General features: G+C 40.3%; 1 protein-coding gene across 2 annotated transcripts in view; it reads left to right on the top strand.

Moving 5' to 3' along the window:
- Window positions 1–1,082: 1,082 nt before the first annotated feature.
- LOC135482044 (proline-rich protein 5-like) overlaps window positions 1,083–27,377 on the top strand; it is a 40,286-nt gene continuing 13,991 nt past the window's right edge. Inside the window, exons 1-4 of one of the 2 annotated variants that reach the window (XM_064761870.1) lie at window positions 1,083–1,283; window positions 21,422–21,550; window positions 23,226–23,303; window positions 26,306–26,354. In XM_064761870.1, coding sequence (XP_064617940.1) covers window positions 1,255–1,283; window positions 21,422–21,550; window positions 23,226–23,303; window positions 26,306–26,354 — 285 coding nt within the window. In that variant the 5' untranslated portion in view covers window positions 1,083–1,254. Of the gene's footprint in view, window positions 1,284–8,695; window positions 10,675–21,421; window positions 21,551–23,225; window positions 23,304–26,305; window positions 26,355–27,377 lie in introns of those variants that run through there. The other variant, XM_064761871.1, reaches the window with a different exon arrangement.

Below are 27,377 nucleotides of genomic sequence, written 5' to 3' on the forward strand. Positions count from 1 at the left end.
TCGGTCGTTGAATCAATCAATCATTCAACCCACCAAGCCAGCAATCAAGAAATCAACCTATGGTTAGCAATTAATGAAGCAATCAATCAGACCGTGATCATAAAGCCAGCGACCTTTGGTGACTCCCACATATGGCATATATGTCATATTGACTGATAACTTTATGCAAGACCACACAAAAGAGCACCAATATATTAGTACCAATGTTTAGAGGACAACCGAGGCAGGGGAATCTAGATCATCCCCTTCCAGGGGATGGAAATGAACCTACGCCTCATGGGACGTAGAGATTGAAAGTCAAACGTCTTGAGCGGCTTGCCACGGCCCGTTTCCTGTAAGCCTTTATAAAAATGGCAAGGAGATTTGTCTCCAATTTATGCGAAGACGGCGTAAAATAAATAAATATTTCACTTATGTGCGAAGAATAACAATGAACCTCGGAACTGCATTTGCAATGGGTCAAAGTATCAACAAATATAAAATTAAGGCTGATATATTTGTGTTGATATTCGGTTTCCTCTCTGTATGCTTCTTTGTCTTAAAATTGTGTTTTGGCTCTTTAGTAACTTTCCATATATAGACCCATATATAATCACATGTACATAACATTGGCTAAAGATTGTATAGTTCCTTTCAGCAGGCGTACGTCTAAAAAAGCTTTAAACCTGTTGATCAAATTCTAGATATGTATAAATATTAAAGTATAATTTGTGCAAAAATAAAAATCTGCTTTTTCTGAGATCACAGTTCCTGTAGCCAATGCATGGCTCGGCCTATATTTTTACATGTGTATTTTATTAAGCCATATAATGTTGCACCGCGCTATGTTGGCCTGTATCGGCCTACATATTGATGTAAGTTGTTTACTGCCAGGAGACAAGCTCTGTCGGGAAAAATGTGTAGAAAAACAAGAGCTATGTAGTGCCTAATAAAATAAACTGTTTTTTAATGTATTAGATTAGGAATGCTGAATAGTCCGCTTGAGGGAACTTTGAGTCGTCAGGCAGCAAACATTAGCCTATATATAGAACAAGTTGCCGGATTTAAAGTCATTTAAAAGAAAACAAGCAGCAGTGTTTCGTCATATGTTATTCGGGTAAAACGGTAGGTTCGTGTAAACACGTCCATCAGATGCTTGTATGGTGCGAGCCCATATGTAAATAAATACCAAAATGTGACAAGAGACATTTGGACGTTTTCAGTTTTTGTGACTGTATATACGGGGCGTGCGTATATCTGACCGTCTTTCACAAGATGCTATCCGTCTTCACAGAAGCCAAAAGGTAAGACTATAAATAATATTCCACGTCATTTATCTGTATATGTGAGTGTTAGTGATGTTTGGTCTATTTTAAATGACATGATAATGGAGATCACCTGTGTCTGCAGGCCCTATTGTGCATATATAGAGACATAGGCACTGCACTAATGGAGATTCGTGAGGATAATATCTTTAACATATATATAGAGAAATATAAAAGAATAACTCATGCAAAACGTGTGTATACGTAGGCCGATGTGGAAGTGCAACATATTTATAGGGTTATACTGAATAGTCATCTTGACATTTGACGATCTGACCATTTTAAGTTTGTATTTCTGACCTACTTACACAGAGAGTTGTATATAGGGTAAAAATGATTAATATCGACTTCACGCTACGCAGGGGCAGTATTTCGTCTGTGTATAATAGTAAACATGGTAACTTTGTTGTAATCCATGTGGTCTATAGCAAGTCTGCTTGTATATAGGGCAATTGTTTATTTAACGTATATACATTGCCTACGTCGTTGTGCTGAGATTTGCACGGATATATCTGCAGACACCAGAGTGGATACTTTTTATACCACATTTGTGCACGAGGTCGCGATGGTGCGAAATCCTGGTAAACAGTAAATGTGTGCTTTATGACTTTTCGTACTTAATTAATAAAATATTTCCTGCAGTGTTATTATACGAACGCAGTTGTCTGCATATACAAGACCAACCTGGTTTTGTGATTGAATATAATTAAATACACGAATAACTCTGTATATCAGATATGATTGTAATTTTCTGTCTTTGATTCAAAATGAAAACCACCAAGACTGTTTTATCATATCTAGACGCTCTTTTCCACAACTCCATACACACAAAACCGACCGCTGTAGCAATACTTGCAAAATATAATCACTTATCTGTTGAGTATAATTGGCGTTATAGTCAACGATGAAACAAATAAACAAATAACTCGCCCATGCGTTAAAGGAACCGTCTAATAAGCGACGTTATTACAATATTAGCCCAGGAGTGTAATCTCAAGTCAGAAAAACATGGTGCTTGTTAACAGGCAGTTTACTTCAGTAATCCACGCAAACGTTGTGATTTAGAAAGGAAGCATGAATCAGTTTGCAGGCGCACGTGGAAATGATGTATATATGGTGCGGTAAACCCTTTTATACCTCTTTTGAGATGGATGAAGAAGGTCAATAAATCACTTGAATGCCAGTAAAACTGCATCAGTAAGCTGTGTTAAATCTTGAGGGCAATGCCCCACGCGAGCTCCAATTAGCATTGGTCAATCCACACTCCATGGGTGTATAAGACGAGGGAATCAGCTGAAAAACATGTGTACGTTGATGGAAATTTGAACAGAAGCATAAAAAATAGAGCAAAAGAGAGAAGAAAAAAACAACAGAAATACAATTAAAAAATTGTACGTGAAAAATGTGTGATGTGCAGTTTGCGTACCAAATGTATGTATAGCTGACGTACCAGATGTGACGTGCTGCTGACGAATAAAATGTGACGTACAGGTGCATGACGCAGGAACTTGACGTACATTGATATAGCAAATATGACGCACATTTTTGCACACCATATCGCTGGAAGACAAGATGCCTTCAGTGAATGACTGCGGAAATACTCACATACATGGGGACGTATTGTCCTCAAGGTCTCTCAAGCAGTGAGAGCGGGTTAGTCTACAAATTCCCTGTCCAAGGCCGGGTTTGAACCCGCACCTAATAAATCATTAAGACTGAAAGGCAAGCACCAGGATCAGCTCCCTTTTATACGTTCTATCACATTTATTTCACCCCCTCTCAGTCATCCAATCAGAGTGGTATAACGCACCTTGATATCCAAAATCGTCCATTTCATATGAGAGAATCCCTCCACTTTTCAGTGCAATGCCCGATCCCCAGGTGTACGTTTACTTTTAAATCCTCTAAAAGGTTTCGTCTGCATCTGTTTTATGATACTCATTACAAACGCTGTAGCAGATCTCTGGCTACTTTGCCGCAGTTACCACCTACTCTGACACTTTTATAAACTTAACTGCGTAAATAAACCTCACATATTATGGTCTAAGATACCTAATAACCCTGCGTGCCAAAGCACAATGATTGCTGTAATGGACGCTTCGCCCTCTCTAAAGAGGGATACTGGTTTTATATTTCCCCAGGAACTGTTAAGAAGTCGTGTGCCTAAGTAAACTAAATAGCTATACTCCGAATGTCAGAGCTTCTTGCGATTTTTGATGGCATCCAATTTACTGAATTGGTGCTGCACGAGTACGGTACTTATTTTGATGGCTAAAATACAAGCAGTTAAACTGAAGCAGTGAAAATATAAGGGTTACGATGAATATGGAAAATATTTAATCAGCTGTGTCTTGGCACTCCTCCGTTATATACGACCGAAAGAGTGTTACTTTAAAGTGTTATATAGAAGTAGGGGTTTTATTGTCAAGGACTGATTATTCCCCTATACGTCTTATACCGGAGAGGACTGTGGAATTACCTGTCGTCTGTCAGTCCCCCAGTCCGCCAAGAATCATTTTTTCGGACATTTTTTCAAAACGGCTCATGGTATTGAATTGAAACCAGGTTCATGGATTCAGCCTGATGATTTACACATCCCAGAACAGATCAACAATTATAATTAGTGCCGTTTTTGTTCTGTTGTGGACTTTCACGTATAGCTTTTACCCAGACGGCACAAACCGATAGATAACATGTTTTGGGAAAGCAGTTTCAAAATGTGACGAATCTGTAAAGCAAGATTCAAGATGTTTTACACTTTTCCTGCGGGTATCCTTGTATCTGCCTGAGACGCCTTGGACAAATAATTCTCCACAGTTTTTTGGGTTTTTTTTCACAAAATACGACATCATTCACTCCATTTTTTTGGGGGTATCTGAAGCAACCAAAACGACAGATGCTGTACTGTTAAGATGAATTTCTTTAAGAACGATACCGTAAAGATAATTTGTAAAACAACTGGAAAGCATATCAATTAAAATGCCTTTCCTAGATCTTCCTCTTTTACTCTCGCCTGCAGCATAGGTTATTAGTGAAGGCAAACATAGCGAAAGCATCGAATGAATGAATGAATGATTATGGTTTAACGCCACATCAGCAATATTTCAGCCATATCGTGGTGAGAGCAAGGTGAAAACACGAGGCGGTTGAGGTTTTCGATGTGGTGGTGAGAACATCAAAAGCGAAAGCATCGACTAGTATACATTCAAGTGCATACCCTCTCTTGTTGTTTTCTTGTTTCATGTATATATGCAGACTGCTATTAAAGCAGTAGGAAATGAATGTATTAGTTGTTCTTCACACATTCAAGATCATCTGTACCACCACGATTAGACTAAGTTTTAAGGGAGAGGTCTCAACTACAGTCTGGAATGCTAAATGTTTGTAAAATTAATCGTGGTGACAAAATAAGCGACTAAGCGAACTTTATTGTCCCTGTTGATTTCACGTGTACGTATATACATAGATATAGAATACGTATTGCTACATTGGATTAAGCTACATTTGATTAGTATACAAAGATTATATACAGCCCAGGATATATAACAATAAGGTACCATACTCCGTCCAGAAGAGACCGCAATGGTTGCCTCTAAAGCTAGATATCCAGATTCAGTCCTAACCCCAGTCATTCCTAAAATTTTTAAATTGGCCATCTTCATAAAGGTAAATTTGGATTAACAATCAGCGTAACGGTCTATCGACTGAAGTACAGAACAGCCTAGGTATCTTCAACAGGTGCTTTTCAGAGAATACATAAATGAACTGAACGCCACATGGGCACTACAACAGCCAAGTCATTACAAGGGTATGTGGTAGAAACAGGAAGCGAAATAGGGTTGATGCTTGGAAATTTTAAGCTCAAGGCAGACAAAAAAAGAGGCAAGCACTGATGGTAAGAGAATTATTCACGCTGGTACATGTAATAGGAAAGGTATATGTGTGGTGAACATATTTGGTATTACATACATATACATCCTATGTACACCTTCATGCATCCATTAGGTAAAGCGGCAAGCATAACCCGATAGGTATTCTGAAAACATTTGCACATGTATAGATGAAAAGCAATCATATAATGTACATTTACACGCAGTTTGCTTCGAGGCATTTCTTAGTAAAGCCGATCTCTATCCACAAAACTACAATTTTTCAGTATTTTCGAAACGTCTGGATAAGGTTTATTTAGGAATCCAGTGGTCGTAATTGCTTAAAATCCTAGAAAATATAAATCTTTAAAAACTATGATATAATGCAATTTCCATTTTAACTATGCAGTTTATGTTATCGGTTATGTTTATGCTATTTAGTGATATAGACCCATTTTCACCTGTAATATTTAAAACATGTTTTACATATGGTCAAAAGATTGCGAAAGCAGGCAGCGGTTTCCTTGTAGTATACATGGATAATCTATGTATAAAGTACAATTAGCGAGGTCGACTCATGGATGTAAATGGGGAACAGTTGGCGAGTCGCCATTACTCCTGATAGGTTTACCCCCGATTTCCCCTGTCACTGATAAGTCTTTGATCATCAACGTGTGCACGACAACTAAAGTCCCTTTAAATCCTGACAAAATTACGGGATTTCAGCATCCTAGAATAGGCTTGACTATAGTTGTGGCGTTCTTGTTGAGATAGCGACTTCAGTACTTCACGTGCATACTCCTTACAGCGCTTTACGCTTCGTCTACATCTCTGCCACCACTAGAAACGCTTGGCCTGTGGAGTCTGTGCGATGAACGTGGGCTTGTTTAAGCTTAGCCTCGTTCACAACTATTCAGTCAGCATTCATCCATAAACAATTTTCAGGTGTTGGTTAGAATCATGCTGCACACAGGCTAGTTCACATAAAGAGAACGCATGTGTATACAGTATCAGTAGAAACAATGATTGAGACAGAGTTTTTATGTTTTGTAACAGCACATCCTGCCCGATGATGAGACGTTGGTCAAGATTTCTGAACAAAATTTGCTAATGTTGGCAGTGATGTAAAGCGAACGTTGAGAGCGGGGCATGCGCTGTGAGGAGTATGTTTTACCCAACCACACTGTTTTCTCGTGCATATGGGTGTAAACGGTGAAACGTGGCGCCTTGCGCTTAATACACTATCATTTATTCAATATCCCCTACAAATGACGCACTGTTTTTTTCTGTCATCATGAGTATCCCTCGATCTGTAACATATGCTGACACAATTTTTTATTTCTCTGAATTTGAAGCATTCTAATCAAAATACGGGGTTTATGGGATTGCCAATTCTCACGACCAAAAAGACGCGACAAATCTCATCACGGCCACGAAAGCAGTAGAGATCTTGCGATTCCTCGATCTACAACCGGAAATTAGGTGCAACTGATGGTCAGTAACAGAGCAATAGAGACAATAGCATAGCACATTATTACTGTGTAAATCTATACACGCAGTGAAATAGAATATCGATTAGCTATCGACAAGAACTAGTGTTCAGAAGAGAGAGGACCGAATATAATCAATAAGTTAGAGTTCTAGCTGTCGCTTACTCTTCAAACCATTGCCATTAGCGTGACCACTTGTTCGGAACCTGTCAGCGACGTGAATTGTGCACTTGTGGCAGAGGTTGCTCCACGTAGGAGCCATGCGTGGAGTATGGAATTCCGTCTGAGCGTTAATTACTGTTTGTCTTGACATTACACTCTTTCTTCTTATACGGTAAAATTAAAGGGGCTGACGAAGTGGCCTGTCTATGTGGTAATCAGTTATGGGCCGCATAGGAATGCTAAGAATGTTTGCCAGCGGTCCGTTCTATGGGCATAGTACAGTTTACCCTAAGTGTCATCCAGGTCGGAAATAGGTGAAAAAAATTGAAAATCTTCAAAGAGACCAAAGGGTAAGTATGCGTTAGTGAAATGACTTTTCAAAACTAGCCCAAAATTGCCTTTAGAATTTTTCCTGACTGTAAATGAATTGCAGTTAATTCCGTTAAGGGATTTATAGACCATATTGATAAAATTGGATGCCAATTATGTACACTTGGGTTAATTCTAGTGCAATGCCTTCTCATGCTGGCATAAAATGAGCTGTCGAGCTAATTCAGCTCTGAATTTTCGACGCCACTGATGTGCGTATAATGCCGTTGCCAAGTGCCTATAGAAGAATACAAACATTTGAATACATTTGATAAAAACAAATGCATAATAATAAATGCACGTGTAGATAGTTATTTTGGTTATAGTTTACAGGTGTCTTTAATCCGCTGATGATTACTTCATTTTGTGCTTTCTTTATTGTAATAATTTTAAAGACACATACATAGAGCAATGTCTGAAATTGACTGAAATGTGTTCCGACCACTATGGCTATTGACCGATGTGTTCCGGGACGCGCGCGTTAGTAAGCTCTCTCACTAATGCGGTTGCCGGCTTCTGTCAGTGGATTTGTCAGATCTATATATCTAAGAGGTGCGGTAGTTTCCGTCGATTTCCTACAAAGCCTACAACTGTCGCATAATTGAAATACATGTAACCTTAAGTACGACCAATCAAACAGCTATACAAAAAATATAAAAAATAAATATTAAATTTTAGAAACAAGACTTTATTAAACGAAAGTTCTGTGTGGCAGAGGGATGCGGTCGATTCCTCACTTTAACATGGAATTCTTTCAGTTCTAGAGATGAATAAGTGTAAATACAAATTGCGCATGACGTGCAGGGAGGAATTTTAACAACAGATCGACGGGGGAAAAACAAATAGTTAGGGAAGAATGGAGGAGATCGTGCATGATCCAGCTATCTGTATCTCCCTCTTAGACCGCTTTGTGTTGCATTCCGGTCAGGAGTAAAAGCTATTGAGAAGAGTCTTAAGCCGAAAGAGAACTGGGTGCATGTAAAGAAGTCCGGGTTAACCTGTTGACATGGTTGTGATAGGCTTACCTGCAAAAAATCAGGCGCGAGGTCATTTAAAAACAAACAGCGTTCGGTAGCTTATCAGGAAGCTCTTGGCTGTTGTATGTTCGCTGAGGCAGGGTGTCTCTTAGGTCGTACTTCTCCACGGCTTCCTTTCTCTTGACCCGAGTGCTTTGTAAAATGTATAATAGGAAGACATTCCTAACTTCCGCATTGGTAGCCAACTGCCGTAGGCAGAAAAACAAAGACCAGCTGGTCTGAGTTCCATTCTGTGGGTGTCTGTGGGCCGAATGGCCCGGTGACTGACCTGGGCTTTAAGGTTAGTCTTTGGGCTGCAGATCGAATGTTGAAAGATGAAGCCTACTCCCTGACGCCTACATGTAGCTAAAATACAGACGCAGAGATAAGGGGTTTATGCTTATACAGGACTAACGGTTGGAGATCATTTACATGTACCGTTAAACGTTTATTGGTTTATTGCATGTACTCATGTGATTGTTGTACTGGGACCAGTAGCATATAGCTACTTAGTATACAGATTCCTTCACCAAGGCTGTGTGTTAGTGGTAAGTGGATGAGCAATAAAGCGTTAAGGCGACGAGCTTAAGGAAGCAACTGTGCCTATACCGCACCAGTGAGACAGTGGAAAAGCGTGTCAAACGATGGGAAAATGCGTACGGAAAGTGTAATAACCTAACAGAAAAGCTCGTTAACCTGTGATAAGACGAACAGAAAAGTTAACCGGCCTGTGATCAGACAAACGGAGAAGTCAACGGGCCTGTGATCAGACAAGTGGAATGGTTAACCGGCTTTTGACCAACGAGTCGGAAATCTGCACTGTCCTGTAAACAAAAAGTGCAACGACTTGATAACGGATAAATGGAAATAGTCCGTTATCAGACTAACGGAATGCTACACATGATACAAGGGCCAGGATAGCGGGAACAAGGGATCATGTATACGTAACGGTGTTTTCATTTCTGTACATCATTCAGTTTGAGGTCAAGCTTAGACAAGAATAGTCTGGGACCAGGCAAACGGAAACGTTGATCATTCCACGATAACGGAACAGAAAAGGTGTGTCTGCGTTAACTTTGTAACATACACACGTAAAGAAGAAGCGCATAGTAGTAGTGGTGCCTTCCACATAATTGTATTCTAGAGTCGTTATAGTAAACAAAGATACTATCAAACGTGGCCGTGTTGAGGAATATCCAACAGGTGATCCGAGCAATGCAAGCAAACATGATATGGATGATATGTTGATTCGATACCTACAATATACCCAACACAGCTCCAGACTTTCGTCTTAGTAAGGGAAGGAGGCAAAAACAGGGGACGAATATAAATGTTACGGTCATTCACACGACAAAGGAAACGTATCTGCCATATCAATCAAAGAATCATAGGATGGTGGAGAGGCTGAGATTCGCTATACGTGATGAGAAATAACAGTAAAACTGAAACGTACATGAGATATTCATATGACCCGGTGACCGGGAAATTAAATACGTACGTACATGTGAATATCAACTGGAGGTTGGAAATGTACGGATTTACACGCATGGCGAGTTACACGACAGCTGCATCGAGAATTCATTCAACGGTGTGAAAGTACGGTAGACAAAAACGAACACAGCGACGTAGAGAGAGGGGGACGTATTCACTTGAACACAGGCAGTTTGGAGGCAGTGTATGTATCGTTGTGCAACTCCAATGCTCTCCCGAAGCCGCGCACGTGTGAAGCATTGTTACATAGCGGTACAGCGGCTTGACTGTCGTGTTTACCCCCTAGCCACACTCCACATCATGGACGCTGGCGGTGCGTAACCCGCTGAGAACTACAGCTGGGGATTTCCGAGCGGACTTGTTAACAACGATTCTCGTTCAAGAGTGTTCACCCGAGAGGGAATGGAACTTAACAAAGCTTAGCCAAGGAGCGATCACTGCTGTGCACGATCGCAACAAGTCTTAATTGTGGGGTGACAGGGAATTACGATGCTGTATACCTGAGTCTCACTGTACGTGTTTACATGTACGTGACAATTAGAGAGAGTCTATATATGTACATATATACGTCCATAGGCAAATTGCATTAATTTCTTCAGACCACGCGTGGTTACAATTGTAACTGGCGGACCGATTTAATTATAGATACCTCTCACTTTGTGGAAAATCGTAGCTGAAGCTGACCCAGTTATTTTTTCGGTGTCACCGTGGCGGTTTTATGTCGTGATTTGATTGATGTTGACTATACCGCTTCTCAGCGGGTCCCTTGTACTGACTGATTGCAAACGGTAATTCTGCGTGTGTCACCTGACGAAAACAAGGCACGAGAGGCATTTATCTACGAGGAAGATCGCCACTGATGGGCGAAGTGGTCAAGTCGCGTACACCGAGACGTCGAATTTCACAAAATTTGTGGTCGTTCAAGTCTAATCAACAGTATTGAGATGTCAGTGAAGTTTTCCCAGCTGAAGAGGTATGTACGCACAAACTTAATTAATTTCTGAGCTGACCTGTGCAGATGGTTTCGACTGATTACGTAAATAGTAACACTAATTTGTTTAATTTTGTCCGTGTAGTGTGTATTTAAAGTATGATAAATCCGCGTGTCAAGTCAGTAACTTTGTGTGTCGCTTTAAATCATTATAGAATTAGACCCTGCAGCCCTATAGCAGAGCGTATCCAAAATCATTCATGTCAGACCGTTATACTTCTTAATTACGGTTAGCTATACAGTCATTATCTGCTGATGCCTGTTGACGAGAGATCGTTACCACCGGTTATAAAACTCACTGATTAATGTTTACCCTCCGGGTACCACGATCTGGGTTGTCTTATTTGTCACAGCCGCCGTGTATTTATGTGTATTGAACACAAACACACACACGCACTGACACTCACATATTTTACTGCACTGGGGTTGACAAGGTTGAATCGTTCAAGAATGATATGCGACAAAGCCTTTAGCTCTCTTAGTGTCAGTACACACTGTTGTCCCTTCCTCCCTATCTGTAGACGTATAATCTCGGTCCAACAATAAATATTTCTGATCCAGTTTATATGTTTGCAGTTCGCAGAAACTTTCCCTCGTTTACTCGTGTATAAGTATTGAACAGGTCTAGACGTACCTGCTAAATATCTATTATTATCTATATATATATTATGAATTTTTTTAATCTTGTACATTAAAATGTCATGTGTATATAACAACAGGTGGACGAAACAGGTATGTCCTGACAACATGTAAGTAGAGTTCAATTAATGACGCGTCAGTGATGTGTTGAGAATAGAGACCGGAATTTAGCCAACTCATCTTACATACATGTAACTGGTTTGTTACTATTATCTAATATGAAGGGCTATAAAGCACTGTTGACAGACGCCACAAAAAGAAAAAAAAATCGGGCGTTCAAATCCAGCTATGGCTTACCCGATTGTTGGATGGGATGTTCAAGTCCTGGCTTCCTCTTCTGCCGTACGTGGGAATGCCTCCCAGCAACCCGCGGATTATCGTGGCTTTCCCCCGGGCTCTGCACGGCTTCCTCCCACCATAATGCTGGCTGCCGTCATGTGAGTGACATATTCTAGAGAACCGCGTATAACACCAGTAACTCAAATAAATAAGTAATTAAATAAATACCGGTCTCAGTTACAACTGACAGACAGTCTACGCATGGACATCTTGCATTCCTACTTGTCCAATTTCTTTTTTAATTATAAATTTAGCAATTGTTTTCAGTATAGTGTAGAGAGTTATCCACCCTTGCGTCTCTGGACCTGGCCAACATTCAGATTGTCTGAACATTTAGTCTTTGTCAAAGTCGCTGACTAAGCAATCCCTGAATAACCATACCAAAGCCTTGTTAGGAATCTTATTACGATTACTTCAGGCATAAGCTCGTCAAATGTACTAATCATAAATCTCTCACATCGTTTTCTTGTATTTACCTAGCGTTTCTGTGAATTTGTTTACACTTTCTGATAAACCTGGCTGATGCTGGCTTCCTCTCCGGCCGTAGGCCTACGTGCGAAGGTCTGCCAACAATCTGCGGATAGTCGTGGGTTTCCCATTGGTTCTGCCCGGTTTCCTTCAACTATAATGCTGGCTGCCGTCGTATAAGTCAAATATTCTTGAGTAGGGTGTCAAATAAATGATTAATTTTTAGTGCCTGGAGGAATTTTAAACTGTGACGTATTTGCTTTTAGCTACAACGCTTAGATTTTTTTCAAATTTTACATGTGGAATCCAGGAAATATCTTAGTAGTCTATTAAATTTGACTCGTGCAGTTAAGAATTTTCTTGGAATCGGTCACTGGAATATTTATATGATTGTTTTTAAGTGCCTTAGGTCATATAAAAAAATACATCTGCGAGGGCGGCTTAGTTAAAACTTGGATGTCCTGAAAACATCACGTAAATTTGCAGCCAAAACAGCCGGCGGGGCCTGGATTCGAGCCAACGACCTCACTGGTCAGGGACAATTTGGCTGCGGGAAGAATTAATCTTATTCCGAGTGAGCAAATAAGGACAATATTCCCTGGAATGAATGCGTATATCATTCTTATATTTATATCATATTCGGCCAGTTTGACATTTGCTAATTAGTCAAATGTCGTGACGTGTGTTTGGGTAATGAAGGCGTGCCGTCATCATTTATCACGGCTGGACATGATGAAATTACAAGCCCATATCAAGTGAGTTGTAACTTACTCCATCATTTATCCAACCTCAGGTGGTTGTTCCCTCCTTATTTGCTTTGTCCGTGGTTTTTACGATCACAGTATGGAACGAGTTTCAGACTTTAGGGTAGATATTAAATTACGCTTGTTCTCTATATGCTAATGCGCCTTACAAGAGAACCGTTGTAAGAATTGATACACGATGTCAGGCTGATATTTTATCACATATTCATGGACATTCGTCTTTCCGTCTCCCAGGATGGGGATTTCTAATATAGAAGACTTTTAATGGGAATGCCAGATGTCTGGCCATAGCCTATCGCCTGTGTTGATCCCTAGATCCGTAGGGCAGTTTTAGGTTACTTTTCCCACTGTTGTCATTCAAGCTGTCATGCGAAGGCTTGTGCATATATATATATATATATATATATATATATATATATATATATATATATATAGTGTGTGTGAAAGTTTAATTCACTTAATTAAACAAAGGCATCAGGACGGACAGTCCCGCTTTCAGCTTTATTGGACCTTCCGGTTCAGTAAATAAGGTCAGACAGAAATCTAACTAAATTTGGCCATAGCACAGATTTATACATAAATCATCACCGATAGTGAACGTCCCGGGTCAAGAACCGTTAAGGTCAGTTTCCAAATGGACGTTTAACACAAATAACCAAAGAACTAAGGAAGTTTATAATGATACTGAAAAGACACAAGAAATGTTCTAGACGTGTAATTTTAAAGAGTATCCAAATTATAATATGCTATGGATACTTAACAATGTCAAAACAAGAAACAAACACTGCAAAGTTATCACAATCATTTTTGAACACGTGAAAACTTACAAGTGAAAAAAAAAAGTTTCAAGCTGCAGGTTTCTCGTGAAACTGAACAGCAGGTCAACTGTTAGACGTAAATGAATTGCTGTTCGGACTCATGGTTATATAGTGGTGGTTATATAGCATGGATGGAGCTTGTGTATGTATATGCATGCAGAACAATATCCCATTCAGATTGCCGCCATAATGCACTGGTATTAGTCCCCTATCAATGATAACCAAGTGGATAAAATGTTTCATGATAGTTTGCCTGTCCCGTATTAAGTTAAGTTAAGAAAAGTATTAAGTGTACATCTTTATTATGATATTGCACTTGACTAGTTTAAGTTGATGATCTATGACCTTTTTAAATGAAGTTTTACCGTACCAAATACCACAGATATTTAACCTTGAAAATGGTGCCCTGATCTGCAAGCTATTCATGAGAATGAAAAACTTCATACATTCTAAATTGGGTTGATGTGACGCCACACGACGGCAGTAAGCTGTATACTACCGATTGGAATGCTCCATATTTATTGATTAGGCCCAGGAATCCGATTAACATTTATAAAATGGCTGTTACAACTGATGTTGTAAACAAAAGAGTGATGTATAATTTAGCACGGTCCTTATCGCCCGTAATCCCCGAATCGTGTGGTTTGGCATGAAGTAAATACTCCAGGATTTCAGTGAGAAGACGGGATCATATTTGATATTTATACAGTATCCAGTTTCCGATATTCAGTACATTAGAGGCCGCCGTGGCCGAGGCGTTTAGGTCTGCCATCGCGGCGTAATGACCCAGGAGCCTCTCACCAAAGGAGTCGCCTAGAGTTCACGTCCAGTTCATGCTGGTCCCCCCTCCAGCCGTACATGGGGAGATCTTCCAGCAGTCTGCGAGGATGATCGTGGGTTCCTCCCAGCATAACGCTGGCCGCCGTCGAATAAGTTTGAATCTTGTGGTCTTCAAGGGATGCATAGGGCAAAGAAGTGAATTAGACTGCACGACTCAAATGTCTTACGTAATACTTGTCCCAGTGCCCTTCTGCATGCTTAAAAATTGCAGCATAACGAAAACATATGTTAAATGTTGGCCTTCTGTATAAAACATACGTATATACCACTCAAAATTCATCCACAAAAAAACAACACACCCGATACAAACAGTGTATTACGTGCGAGATATGCATGCTAAACGGCTATAAAGGCTGAACGTTTCTTTATCTAATGACATATAAGCTTGTTATTCTTCAGCGATAATGAGCACTGTTTACTCACCAGCGATATTCAAATTTTCTTTGCTATCTACAGCGCTAAGTTGCTTTGTATGATTGCTTATCACGACCTACGCATCCGCATACCCATGGTTTAATGAATGTTTTTTCCTGCACAAACCCATCAGCGTGTCTGAGAACCAGTGATATTATTTATTTACTCTGAGCCCACTATGTTTTTATTATTATAATTATTAACGTTGTTACCGTTGTTACCGTTGTTAACGGTAATATTGCATATTACTCATGGTTCATATCATCTTTGTATACTAATGCGATGACAAATATTTTGTACAGTGCATTTAGCAGAAAGTTAACACTCATGACATCAGTATGAAAGGGTTACATCTGTTAGGGCAAGGCTTTTTAATTTGCTCTTTAAACGCCTGGTTGAGGAAATATAACTGTGGATATTCTAGTACTAAGTTATATCTTTGTCATCTGTGTTAAAGGGCGACATTAACTGGTTTAGAACACGTCCTGTAAACAGTGGCCAAGGCTGTTCTTGTTTAATCTTTTGTCTGCATTGGCCTATGGTGAAAGTTCTTATAAACGTAGCGATGCGTGGACTTTTAAATCGAACACTCATACAGATGAAAAATGACACGTATTGTCAACGGCCAAGCAGTGGTAGTAAGGACACGAAAAGACATGTGTAATTGCTCCCCCTGGTTTGTGTGTTCTCTGGGCAAAAATCACATATATTCAATATCACTGATGTGTTAACTACCTTCTATTTCTGCATTGAAAGTGTCCATTCAGTTACAGATGCATTTATTTCGTCTGTGCAACGTATAGAAGACTGTAATGTTCTGATCATGAGACTATGTGCCAATAAATCCAGTTATTAACACCATTTATAACTGACCACTGAAAAAAACAAACTGAAATTGCCATGTATATGTATATCTGCCAAAAATTTGTTCTAAACTACGCGTTTTTGTGTAGGTTACCAGTTCTACGATAGATTCATTCTCGAAAATCCATAACATTCCCCTTACTCTTTTACATCGCTGCCACCAATAGCAAATGTTGTTGAGAAATCTTGAACAACGCCGAGGTCACTGAGGTCACGGTGATGAGGCAGGAAGTGAAGTGAAATAACAAACAATCCGTCTCAGCGATTCTAATGTAATACTTTATGCATTCTCTTTATCTAGAGCATGTACAGCATGATTCTAACCAAAACCTGGAATAATTGTTTTGATGAATGCCGATTAAATAGTTCCGGATACAGGTGGTGAGCCTAAGCCTAAACAAGCCTACGTGCGTCTGAAGAGCTCCAAAGGTCAAGCTTGTCTGTTGAGGTCAGTAATATGAAGCGAACGTAGAGAGCGGCGCATGCGCTGTAGGGATTATGAATTTATGATTGTCTTTCATCATTATGGCTCTACTAGAATGACACTAGACACAATGGCCCTGATACGCTCTATGAAATTCTGTTCAGCTCTGAAGAGAGTTCCATCTCTGACCATGCATGTGAATACTGTCAAGTGTGGTATAGCCATCTAACTAGTATACATGTATTTAACGTTTCAAGACTTACGATGAAGCTGGTGTTATGTTCATACCAAGACACTAGATTTGAAGATGTACATTCGTATAACTGACCTTGACACTAGCTAATTACACATGTATACGTCTGTATGTATGAGCGGGTGGTGCCAGCTATTGTACGTGTATATACCGTTACAATACCAGGAGTACTGTTGTTCTGGACTTGTAAAGGTCTAATCCTGTGCATCAGGCACATTTACATTGAACAGTAATAAAACTGATGCTAGACGGTCTGCAGGAATGTTAATAAAACTTCTGTTAAACGGATTGTAACTAAAGGCTTTATTACGGGCTGAAGTTTGTATTCCTGTTTTGTAAATTTGGAACTCGAAACATGTTTAGATGTACCTCTCTACATTTGTGTTTGGCAGTAAAAGCTTGTATCCTTTTTTGTTTCAAATAACAAAAGAAATGTTTAATTGTATCTGTTTAGATTTGTGTCTCTTTTCCATTACTCATCATATAGTAAAAAAATTTAGCATTTAGACATACATTTAGCTTTATCTTCTTATATTTGTCGGTAGCACTGGGAAAGCCACATGTATTTGTCTTCAGCCTATATGTTATCCGTGCGGTGATAAGGTGTCCAATAGTTTACCATTATAGACTACAGTAAAGGCCAGAAAATCATGTTGTTGATCATATGGAGATATCGCGTGATTCCACGCATGTTCTGTTCAGACATTGGTCTTATAGCAGCTTGTCACCATAAAATGTCATTTCTCAAACCCACGCAGACGCACCGTAAAGTACGATTTTCGTTGTAGTGCCATCATCTCTAGGCTGTAGACGTGCCGCAATTCCCGCTGGAAAAGTTTCTTTCAAAACCTATGTGTACAAGGTGGAGAGACCTTGGCCTTTGCATATCGTCTCACCGGCGTAATAAAGAGACTGGAGAAGCATCCTTTCTGTTCCAGAAAACCATGCAGCAAGGGAATTGTCCAGCTAATGGAATTACCTGTCGCGTGCAAGGCAACATTGCAAAGGTATTTCTGTGGAGTGGATCACGGTAAGGGGGGTAATTCAAGAGCGGCGTCTCCAGCATCTTACATGCATGAGTATATAGCCAAGACCTTGACGAGTTGTATTCGATCCATAATTAAACCATTGTATATGTCAGCCGCCGTGGAAAGCTTAGTAGATGGAAGGATGTCTTAAGGAAGCGGAATAGCCTGAGATGATCAGTAAATATCCTGTTTCAGTGGCAGCATGTGTCCATGAGACCGGGTATACGGAGGAAGCTACATAATGAGCAAAATGCAGTCAATTAAACCGTGGAAAATTTATTTGCTGATTTATTTTATTTGGGGAGCTTGTCGTTTCTGTATTTACTTATTTGATTGGCGTATAACGCCGTACTATAGAATATTTCTCTTATACGATGGCGGCCAGCATTTTGGTTTGAGGAAACCGGACACAGCCCGGAGGAAACCCTCTACAATCCGAAGGTTGCTGGAAGACCTTCTCACGTACGGGAGGACAGCTGTTAAGGTGCCATTCAATCGCCACGACGCTCGAGATGCGGGTTCAAACCCCGCTGTGGACAAGGAATTTGTATAAATTTTCCCGCTCTTACCGTTTTGTGGGGCCTTGGTGACCATAAACGGTTTTTCCGTTTGGGTAGCCCAACTAGGTGTTTAACACCATTTGTTTTTTTACCAATGTAGTACGTATATCGTTCGGTTTGTCAGGCACGCTGACCGTCATCGAACGCGTGGACAGTTTTTAAGCTTGAGTTTAAACGACAATCAAGGACCGGCAGTAAACTCCCATATCTCTCCAGCGGCCAGGCTTAACGACCCCACTTAAACCCACAGGAGGCCGAGGGGATTAGCACTCTAGCACGGCGCAATGACCTTGCAGCTTCCAACCAATCCCACCTTCCTCTCCGGTCGTACACGGGAAGGTCTGACAGCAACCTGCGAATAAATAAATGATTACGACGACTTTGGTTCGCTTAGCAAGAGCTACGGGAATCCCATGTGAAACATGTCAAACCTTAAATGGAATTTGCTGCAATATATTATATAAACCAGTTTTCTTTTAGGCATATTGCTGAGAAAATTAAGTTTTAGTCATTTCAGAAAATCTGAAGTTGGCCTGTATCATTTCTGTGACATTCCAAATTCTGACGTTCATTTAAAGATATATAGCCATCCTACAGTTCATACTAGACTCTGCAAGTACCAAGATTCTTATGTCAACTGAGAATTTCCTAAACTCTTTCTGTGTTACACCGCCGGCAGATGCAAAATTGGAATCTCATTTGAGCGTTGTACTTGTTTTGCAAGTCGTTGTACTCAATCTTATCTCCGCCATCGTATAAATGAAGTACTCTTGAGCATGGCGTAGAATATAAATCATTCTTATCGTCGTCATGAACTTATCGTCAAGTCCATGTGTGTATTGTATAGCTAGCACCAGAAGTTCATTGTTAAGGTGTGTTCAACTTCCCTATAGTTAGTCTCCGCGGCTTCTTACACTTTTCTTCGATATCTAACACAATATTGTGAGGTATCTGCACAGCCATATCTTTTTTTCTCTCTATTTGCACAGCAAACGTTTGAGAAATGGCTGATGTATGGTGGGAAAAAATGTTTAAAACGCTGTTGTGTTGAAAAAGACTTAGAAAATTACGACAACGAAGGACAACAATGTCTTTGATAGCAACTGTTTTAGAGTTGCTTGGAAATATAAAAATAGTCAGTGGGTTCTTAACTGCATAGGAACAATGATTAGCGAAATCGTAGTTTTTAAATACGGAGGTTCGGTTTCAGCGTGTGAGCAGTTCTTGTAGGAGCCGTTTACACTAGATTTCCCATTATTTAGGTCACAATTTCAACCCAAGAGGTTGGCATGTTTCTCCACCAGGAGTTTCGAGCTTTTGCACAGGACGTTACCTGAGTAATATGCCGTGGAGACTAGCTGTAGGGAAGTTGCATACTTCTAGGTGATGGACTGCTAACATCTAAATGAATTAAAATGTGATGTGCAATTCACGTAAGTCGAAACCACGCCTTACAGAGCAAGATTTGCTTGCAGTCGTGTTCAAGTGTCTCTCCAGTCACTTTTGACAAACTTCACGTTTAGAGAAGGTAGCCTATTTTGCATGAAATAAACTGCACCCAAGTATTAAAATCTGTAACAGACGTCATCACCTACACATCTTTATCTCCCAAGTTCCCACAAAATGCACTTACAAAGTTTTGTGAAAGAGTTCCTGTTTAGAAAGGTTTCTCATCTCCTTTTATTTCTGAAACTTTTTACTTAATTTTTTATATGGATCTAGATGTCAAGTCCGACGTTCGCATACCACTTGCAGACCTTCAGGCGGCGTTCCAAGTCGATAATCGCAAGACTCATTTCCATAAAACATAAAACAAAGTTTCCAAGCTATGTTTAAAAGAACTGATCAGCATAACGGTTGCACGTGATCACTTGCACTTGCACGCCATTTGTCAGGGGACATATTTGTGTTTCATAGCAGGGTCACTAATTCAATCTACCTCTGGTCTCTACTGTGGTCTTCAGATAACTCTAGGGTCAGTGACACTTCTCTTGCAGTGTTCCCATCCTTGATTGCCCCGTCCCATTGCAGCATATTTTCCGTCCCACTTTGCAAGCTTTACAGATGGCCTGCAAACACAAGTGGTCGCTGCTTGCCGTTGACTATTTGGCTGCATGGGCTATCCATTATCTCGCACATAGATAAGTCTACACCTTGCATGTTGATGTATTCTTGTGTGGTGTATATGTTGTTTGTAACACTAGCTTTGCGCGTGCGCGTCACGTCAGCTATACCTGTAAAAACAAGCACAAATTGGCAATTCCTCTCAAAAGTTGATGTCGCCCTGCACTCAGGACCACCGTTAAGTAAATGACCCATGCTGCAACAAAGGATGTTAAATGTTTACCCGACTAACAGACATTTCAATGGACGGATAACCTCGATATCACAGCGAAAACGCCATACTATACAAATTCAGGTGTATTTCATTTCCACATGATTATTTTTTATCTAATGCAGGCTTTGTATTGAAACAAATTTTTATCTGTAGACTTAAATTTTCTGAAGCCGTCTTGGTTGAACTAAGTGTCAGCTGGCCTATATGCATGTATATGATGCAAAACTGCTAAGAGGATATTCTAGCTCGAAATCTTAGGAAGTCATCATCAGTGAAACTGCTGGTCTCCATTCATCTATACGAAGATTTATAGCTGTTTACCCCATAGTTTACCGATGAGTGAGAGGGTGACATCATTTGTGTACGAGTTTATAGTTTACTGCCTTCACCTGTTGTTTGTTTATGTGACGTGGCTTGAGTTAAATGTTGTCATAGTTATAAACAGGTCAAACTCTCGTCCCAGGGTGATAACTGTCAGTGACAAGAACCCGGTCATCGACATCTCCTCCTGTCTTTTTTTCCATGTCACGTGGAGAGAACTTTGGTCAGCTGACGTCTCGGCTATACGCCCCTCCGTGTCTAAACAACGCTGCGTCTGTAAATATCATAAGGTCTTCGGGTCATATGTGATCTGTGGCTTCAGACAGACCACCTAGCCTTTTAACGTGTATTTCACGCAGCTGTGAGCGATAGGTTTATACACTGCATGAAAATGGACGCCAAGAGAAGAGCTGGTGCCACCGGCATTACCTGTGGGCCTACGGGACACGCAGACGGCGGTGTCCCCTGCCAGCCCCTCCCCCACCTCTCCTAAGTCCCTACCAACGCTATCCGGGATTAAGACTCTTGCGGCTACTTGGTCGCCGGTATTTGCCCGGAAGTCCCACCGACCGCCTAAAACCCCCACCCTCTCCCTCCAACCCTAGTCGTGCGCCATTTAACAGACCTTCCTCTTGTATTCCTGATGTTTCTGCCGACAGACACAGTCTCGCCACCATCTCGGACTTTCTCGGACGTGGGTCAGGTGATCGGGGCTACACTCTACCGTCATTCCGAGGATTCTCCAATCTGGGCACGGACTCCTCAGTGAAGAATGAACTGCTGGAGAGGTAATTTTGGTACACTTTAAAAAAAGACCTGTAAAATCATATAATAACTCCACTGCCAAATTCATTTGGTTGTTTTCCAAGTCACACGTTATGTAACAGTAAAAATCAAAACGTCATATGCCTACCGACCAGTAGCATGTAACATACTCTCCCACTACTAGCGTAGTGACCCAGGAGCCTCTCACCAATGTGGTCGCTGTGGGTTCAAGCCCAGCTAATGCTGGCTTCCTCTCATGCCGTACGTGGGAAGGTCTTTCAGCAACCTGCGGATGGTCGTGGGTTTCTATGGGAATGTGCCCGGTTTCCACCCACCATAATGCTGGCCGCCGTCGTATGAGTGAAATATTCTTGAGTACGGCGTAAAACACCAATCAAATAAATAAATAAATAAATAAATACTCTCTCTGTAACATTTTTCACATACTTTCTTGTCCAAATTATCTAAGCTTGTTTGTTCAAATGACATCTTCTGTCGAAAATATTTCGTCTAACCACCAAATAGTAACGATGTTAAGGCTTTGCCCTGGATTTAGTTAATTGCATAGTATACTGTTAATCTCGTTCAGACTGAGACTCAGTAGAAAGTCAACACTTTTATATTTAGAAAGGCGTGACTAACACAGCAGATCTTTTAAAGGGATACAGAATCGCCCCTGATTGGCTGGTGTGAGTGATATGCAATACGACACAATACCTAGCCTAAACTGGATTATAGTTATAACACATTTATTCAAGTGTAACCAAGGCTATTGGATTTAACCCAGGAAATCCTATCTCTTATGTTGGCCAACCACCAGTGTCGATGCTGTATACGATTAACCAATGGGCGTTTGTTGAGTATCCCTCTTCTATTTTGTGAGCACTTGGGATAAAAAATAAGATTTAGGTTGCCTATTTCCATCATCCTTTTAGACCCAAGTGAAATTTTTTTGTCACCAAAATCTGCCCAGCAGTCACACTCCATATTCATGCGCGACATTCATCACTTATTTCTGCGTGTCGCGTATTGTGTCTTGGGGCCAATATATGTAAACTAAATCACCTCACATGTTTAAATGTTTAAAAGTATTTTCTGGACAGTTTTGGGTGATCAGTGGAACTGTGATTGTAAGAGAATGATGATAGAATAGGGTATATTTTCCCGGGCAATGGAGACTCAAGTTTAAGATTAAAGGACTATTGTTAATTGACCATTGTACTACATACACGTAAGTACTATACGTTTTGCCACACAGTACTGTAGGCGGGAAATGTTTTTATCGGGGTAACATAACTTTATTTGAATTGCTTATGATTATCACGCTTGAGCTATTTCAAAAGCGAGGTTGACCTATAAACGAAGGCGTGTAGAGTCAATCATGCTATCATAAAGGTGTAATTATGTTTACATGTGGTATTGATGTCTTTCTGCCAGACATTGTATATGTTACCTTCATGTCTTAGCTGTCTAATTTGGTGTTATCATGTCACACATTGATACACCATGGACACGTGGCGTCACTCACACCAGTATAACGGAAATGTCTAGTTGTGGTGTTATTGCTAAGCAAAAGACGGATGGTGTCAGCCACGCGAGTATAAAGGCAAAGCAATGTTACCTAGTCCTGGTGTTACCCTCGTAGTCACTCTATGCGACTATGAGGGTAAGGTTATCCTCATGTCTTTGTTGCTACAGTGTCCAGACAGCCATCGTCCAACTGTTCCAGAAGAAACGCCTGGCCACCGAGCTCCACATCCTTCAGGAGAATGTCAGGTAATCAGCGTAGAATCTGTCCCTTTAACACTTTATTTAGCAATGTTTCTGCCACATGACAAGAATTCGTACTGGTAAGTTTATCAGACTGGCTGCGGAGATTGTCCCGGCACCCCGGTTAGTTATTACCAAACAAATGTGTTCAGACTAACCCAACACAGGAGGATTGGAATTGGATGGGAACGGCGAAGGTGGTGGTGAGACAGGGAGGTGGTTGTTAATTACAGTCATCTGACACAGCGTGATATGACCCGGTCGCCGCCATTCACCAATTCGACCTGTCCATGCAATGATGTTTCACCTGACAAACGCAAATATCTGATATTATCGCTACAACGGTTTGACGTTAATTCCTGTGGCAGATGTTGCTCCGTGTTACCAAATTTGTGTATAGTGCGAGCAAATTATTAACTAGTTGGATCCGGTCTCTGGCTTGTTTACGCTGTAACTCTGTAGATGGTTGCCATTTCCTGCGAGATAGAGTGATGAAATATGGATGTGATACATTATGAAGCGCTATCTCCACGAGTACTGGCATGGCATATCCTTTGTATGGGCTTCCAAGAATTCGTTCAGAAGTAATGTAAGGGAGTAACAGATGCCACTGTCGCACTGCTGCTTATTCAAGAAATAGAATGGTTTATTTTATTTATCACTTTGATTGTTGTGTAACGCCGTACTGAAAACCGTTGTCATGAAACTGTTGTTTCTAATCTGGCCACATTGGCACGCGGAGAAATACATTTAAAGTCATACATACTGTCACAGTGAGGGTTATAAGGAAACATTGACTCGCCCCTGACACAAGCAGACTCAAGCAGAATATGTACACACACCTAATGACTCCTCGTTGTCATTAGACTGAACAATTGTTATCTGCGGCGTAAAACCCCTAAGCCCAGATACATGCATACTTCAGGAAACCGGGTTCTTCATATACAAATAGGTGGTTAGAGATTAATATTTGTCCGTTCTTGTTATTGCAAGATATGTGGATGCAGTGACTAAGATTTGAAAGCTATATTCTGCAGTCTTAATATCGAAGCGAATGCGTGGTATTAACATTGGGACAGCCAGTGTAATGTCTCACCAACACACATCCCCTTAGGCAGATGTCATGCAATTATGTCCCACCAATAATAGTGGAATTTCTAATATTTGGACTCATTATCACGGAAGCTCCAGCTAAGATTTCCCGCTGTTTTAGATTAACGGCAATGCCTCAAGGGAATATATCCTTACATACATAAATTGCATGACCCTCGCGTGTTTTGCTGTTGTGACCAGACACGGCTTTAATATGGCATCCTGTCAAGCCAAGGTTGTCCGATCTACTCGTGAATTAAATAAATGAGTAATGCCAAATGAGTATCCCCGAGGCTCAGGAACATTCCGATTTATCGCCGCGACAAATCCTTAGCAAAGGATACGTCACTTTTGGATGATTTCAGTCAATTACTAAACTTCTTCTTGTTGTAAATCTGTAAATTAATTAAGTAATGTACTGGCGAATTTCATCTTTGGCCATTCATAGATTTTCTGAGGATATGTGACAGAGGCTCTAAGACGCCAAAGATGACTGGCCCCTTCAATCAAGCAAAGCCAGTAGAATACTTGTAGGCCTAACTGTATACACCATCTGACTTTTGGCGTTATGTTTGTCCGATAACTATGGTGAGACAATAATTTATTCTTGAGTTTTAAAAATGACCTTGTGACTGTCGATAAGTTTTTGTCACTAGCTGTCCTCAAGGCTATGGCTAGAAGCCAGATGCGATGTCACGTCTGGTGTCGGGAGGTGTTTTATTAATGAAACAGGGTAAGTTGATCCCACACGAGATTGAGGTTTCGAATGCCAAACACTAAATCACTGTTTGCGAATGAGATTGCCCTTTCCCATTTCCCAGGGGTTGGAACGGGTTGCAACAAGAATGATAGTGAAATAAAGCGCCATTTGTGCTCTATTTGCTCATACATATTCAAATCAGGTGACACAGGCCCAAAACACTGCCCTCGCGTTGCACACTAATGTGTGATACAGACACACCCTCAGTATATTGAGAGATGAAGAAGAACTGGATGTTGGCTTAATTAAGATAAAACATCATTATGACGCCGTGTTCTCTCAGCATTAGGCTGAACGTCTTCTCGATTGTCGGGGAAGTTTTACGGCTTTTCTACGAAATACACATTGTGTCTTCGCTTTTAGTTGTCTCAGTTTCTGTCTGAGTTGTCTCAGTTTCTGTCTGAGTTGGATACTGTTGTGGTCAACCTATACCTCCAGTCATTGATATTAAGAATTGTGTATGTATCAATATGGAAGTTCTAAATTGAAAAACACAACCGATGCATGTTGCCCGGCTCTCATCGCCTTAATGGCAATAAGCAGTCAGCTCTCGTTTGGGTGTTCTTACATAAAGTTCTCTGAAAAATTATATGCCTTCCGACAGTGTGATTTAAGCTCTGTAAATGAAATATTCTTGAACATGGTTTTGATAAAACTTAATTGGAGCACAAATATTAGCTCTGTAAATGAAATATTCTTGAATATGGTTTTGATAAAACTGAATTGGAGCGCAAATATTATTTATGGTATAGGTCTGCCAGCAACATGGTCGTGGGTTTTTCCCGAGCTTTGCCTGGTTTCCTCCCACCGTCATGCTGGTCTCTGTCGTATAAGTGAAATAATCTTGAGTACGGTGTAAAATATCAGTCAAATAAACAAATAAATATTTATCAGTCAGGCATCCTTATGATAAATTTTTTTACCATCTCATTATGGTTGGTGTACGATAATTGTAGCATCTTTTTCCAACAGGAAAGGTAGGGAGATAGTGCTTAACGGTAACAGGCGTATGCGTTTAATAGAACTTGCTACATTTTAACTCAGTTCAAAGAGATTTGCTTTAATTCAGATATTGTGTATACTTTGTAGAACAGCGAGTCAAGCAAACTTCATATATATACTCAATAGAAATTTTTGGTTATTTTTCAATTCCCAGACGCCTGACTAAGACGGACAGTTCTCCACCCATATATGATTACTTCAAGGTACGTTTGATTTGCATGCAGCTAAAAACACTTCAGTCTGTGTAGTAAACACAGGCTGCCACACGTAATAAGGATAGGCCCGCTTACGTGTTTGTATGATACATTCATATATTCTTCGTCAAGAGAGGCTGTGAAAAACATCCACTGTGTGTCAACATGACGTTTTTAGGCCTAATTTGTTTAGACGTTTTTTGTGTAATTGCTAAAAAAAGCAGGAATGTATGTGGCAAGTTTGTTTTGCGCAGATGGTAACGTAGTTACACAAGCTTTTCTGCTTTTGTGAAAAAAATTGGACTAAATTCCCATTTCCGGCACACAGTCTTTTAATTTTCCCCAACTGTTTTGAGAGTTTCTTTTGGACTTTTAAGTGCAGTTAAAGGAAATGCATTATTCCCTGCAATTGTTAGTGAAATTGAAATGGCACTATTAGCAATGTAGTCATTTATTCCCAGTGTTCACGACAGTTACAGGAACATGTTGTGTTCATTGTCTGTACTAGCCTAAGCATACAGGCAGCTATAAGGTTCTCCTGCGTATCACTGGTGGCTACCGACGGATATCCTCTAACCCACTTTCTTCAAACTGAAATGTTGTATGTATGTTCAGTCGTGTGAAATCCAACATTTTGACAATGGTAGAGGAGGGAGAACATTTATAATGTTAAGTTAACACCTCATAAATTTTTAGAAATTTAGCACATATTTAGAAATATTGCAATGTAACACTGTATTATTTTATGTCAAATTAACAGTAACAGTTTTCTTGTAATATAGCATTATATATGTTACAACTTGTAAACAATCATTATGGGACGTTATATTTGAAAACATGGGCACTGAAGTTTTACAGCATTTATCATATCATTTTAACATTGTAACGCTGACAGTCTGACGTTTAGGTTTAATATTGGCATGCAGGTCTGTTTTTCTGAACGTAACATGTGTATATCGCACGGTTCTTCAGGGCGAAAGGGCGAACATTGACAGTGAACAGATTTGGGTGTATACATCGTGTCACTTATAA

Source organism: Liolophura sinensis, chromosome 1, assembly GCF_032854445.1.
Source record: "Liolophura sinensis isolate JHLJ2023 chromosome 1, CUHK_Ljap_v2, whole genome shotgun sequence".
Taxonomy (NCBI): Eukaryota; Metazoa; Mollusca; class Polyplacophora; order Chitonida; family Chitonidae; genus Liolophura; species Liolophura sinensis.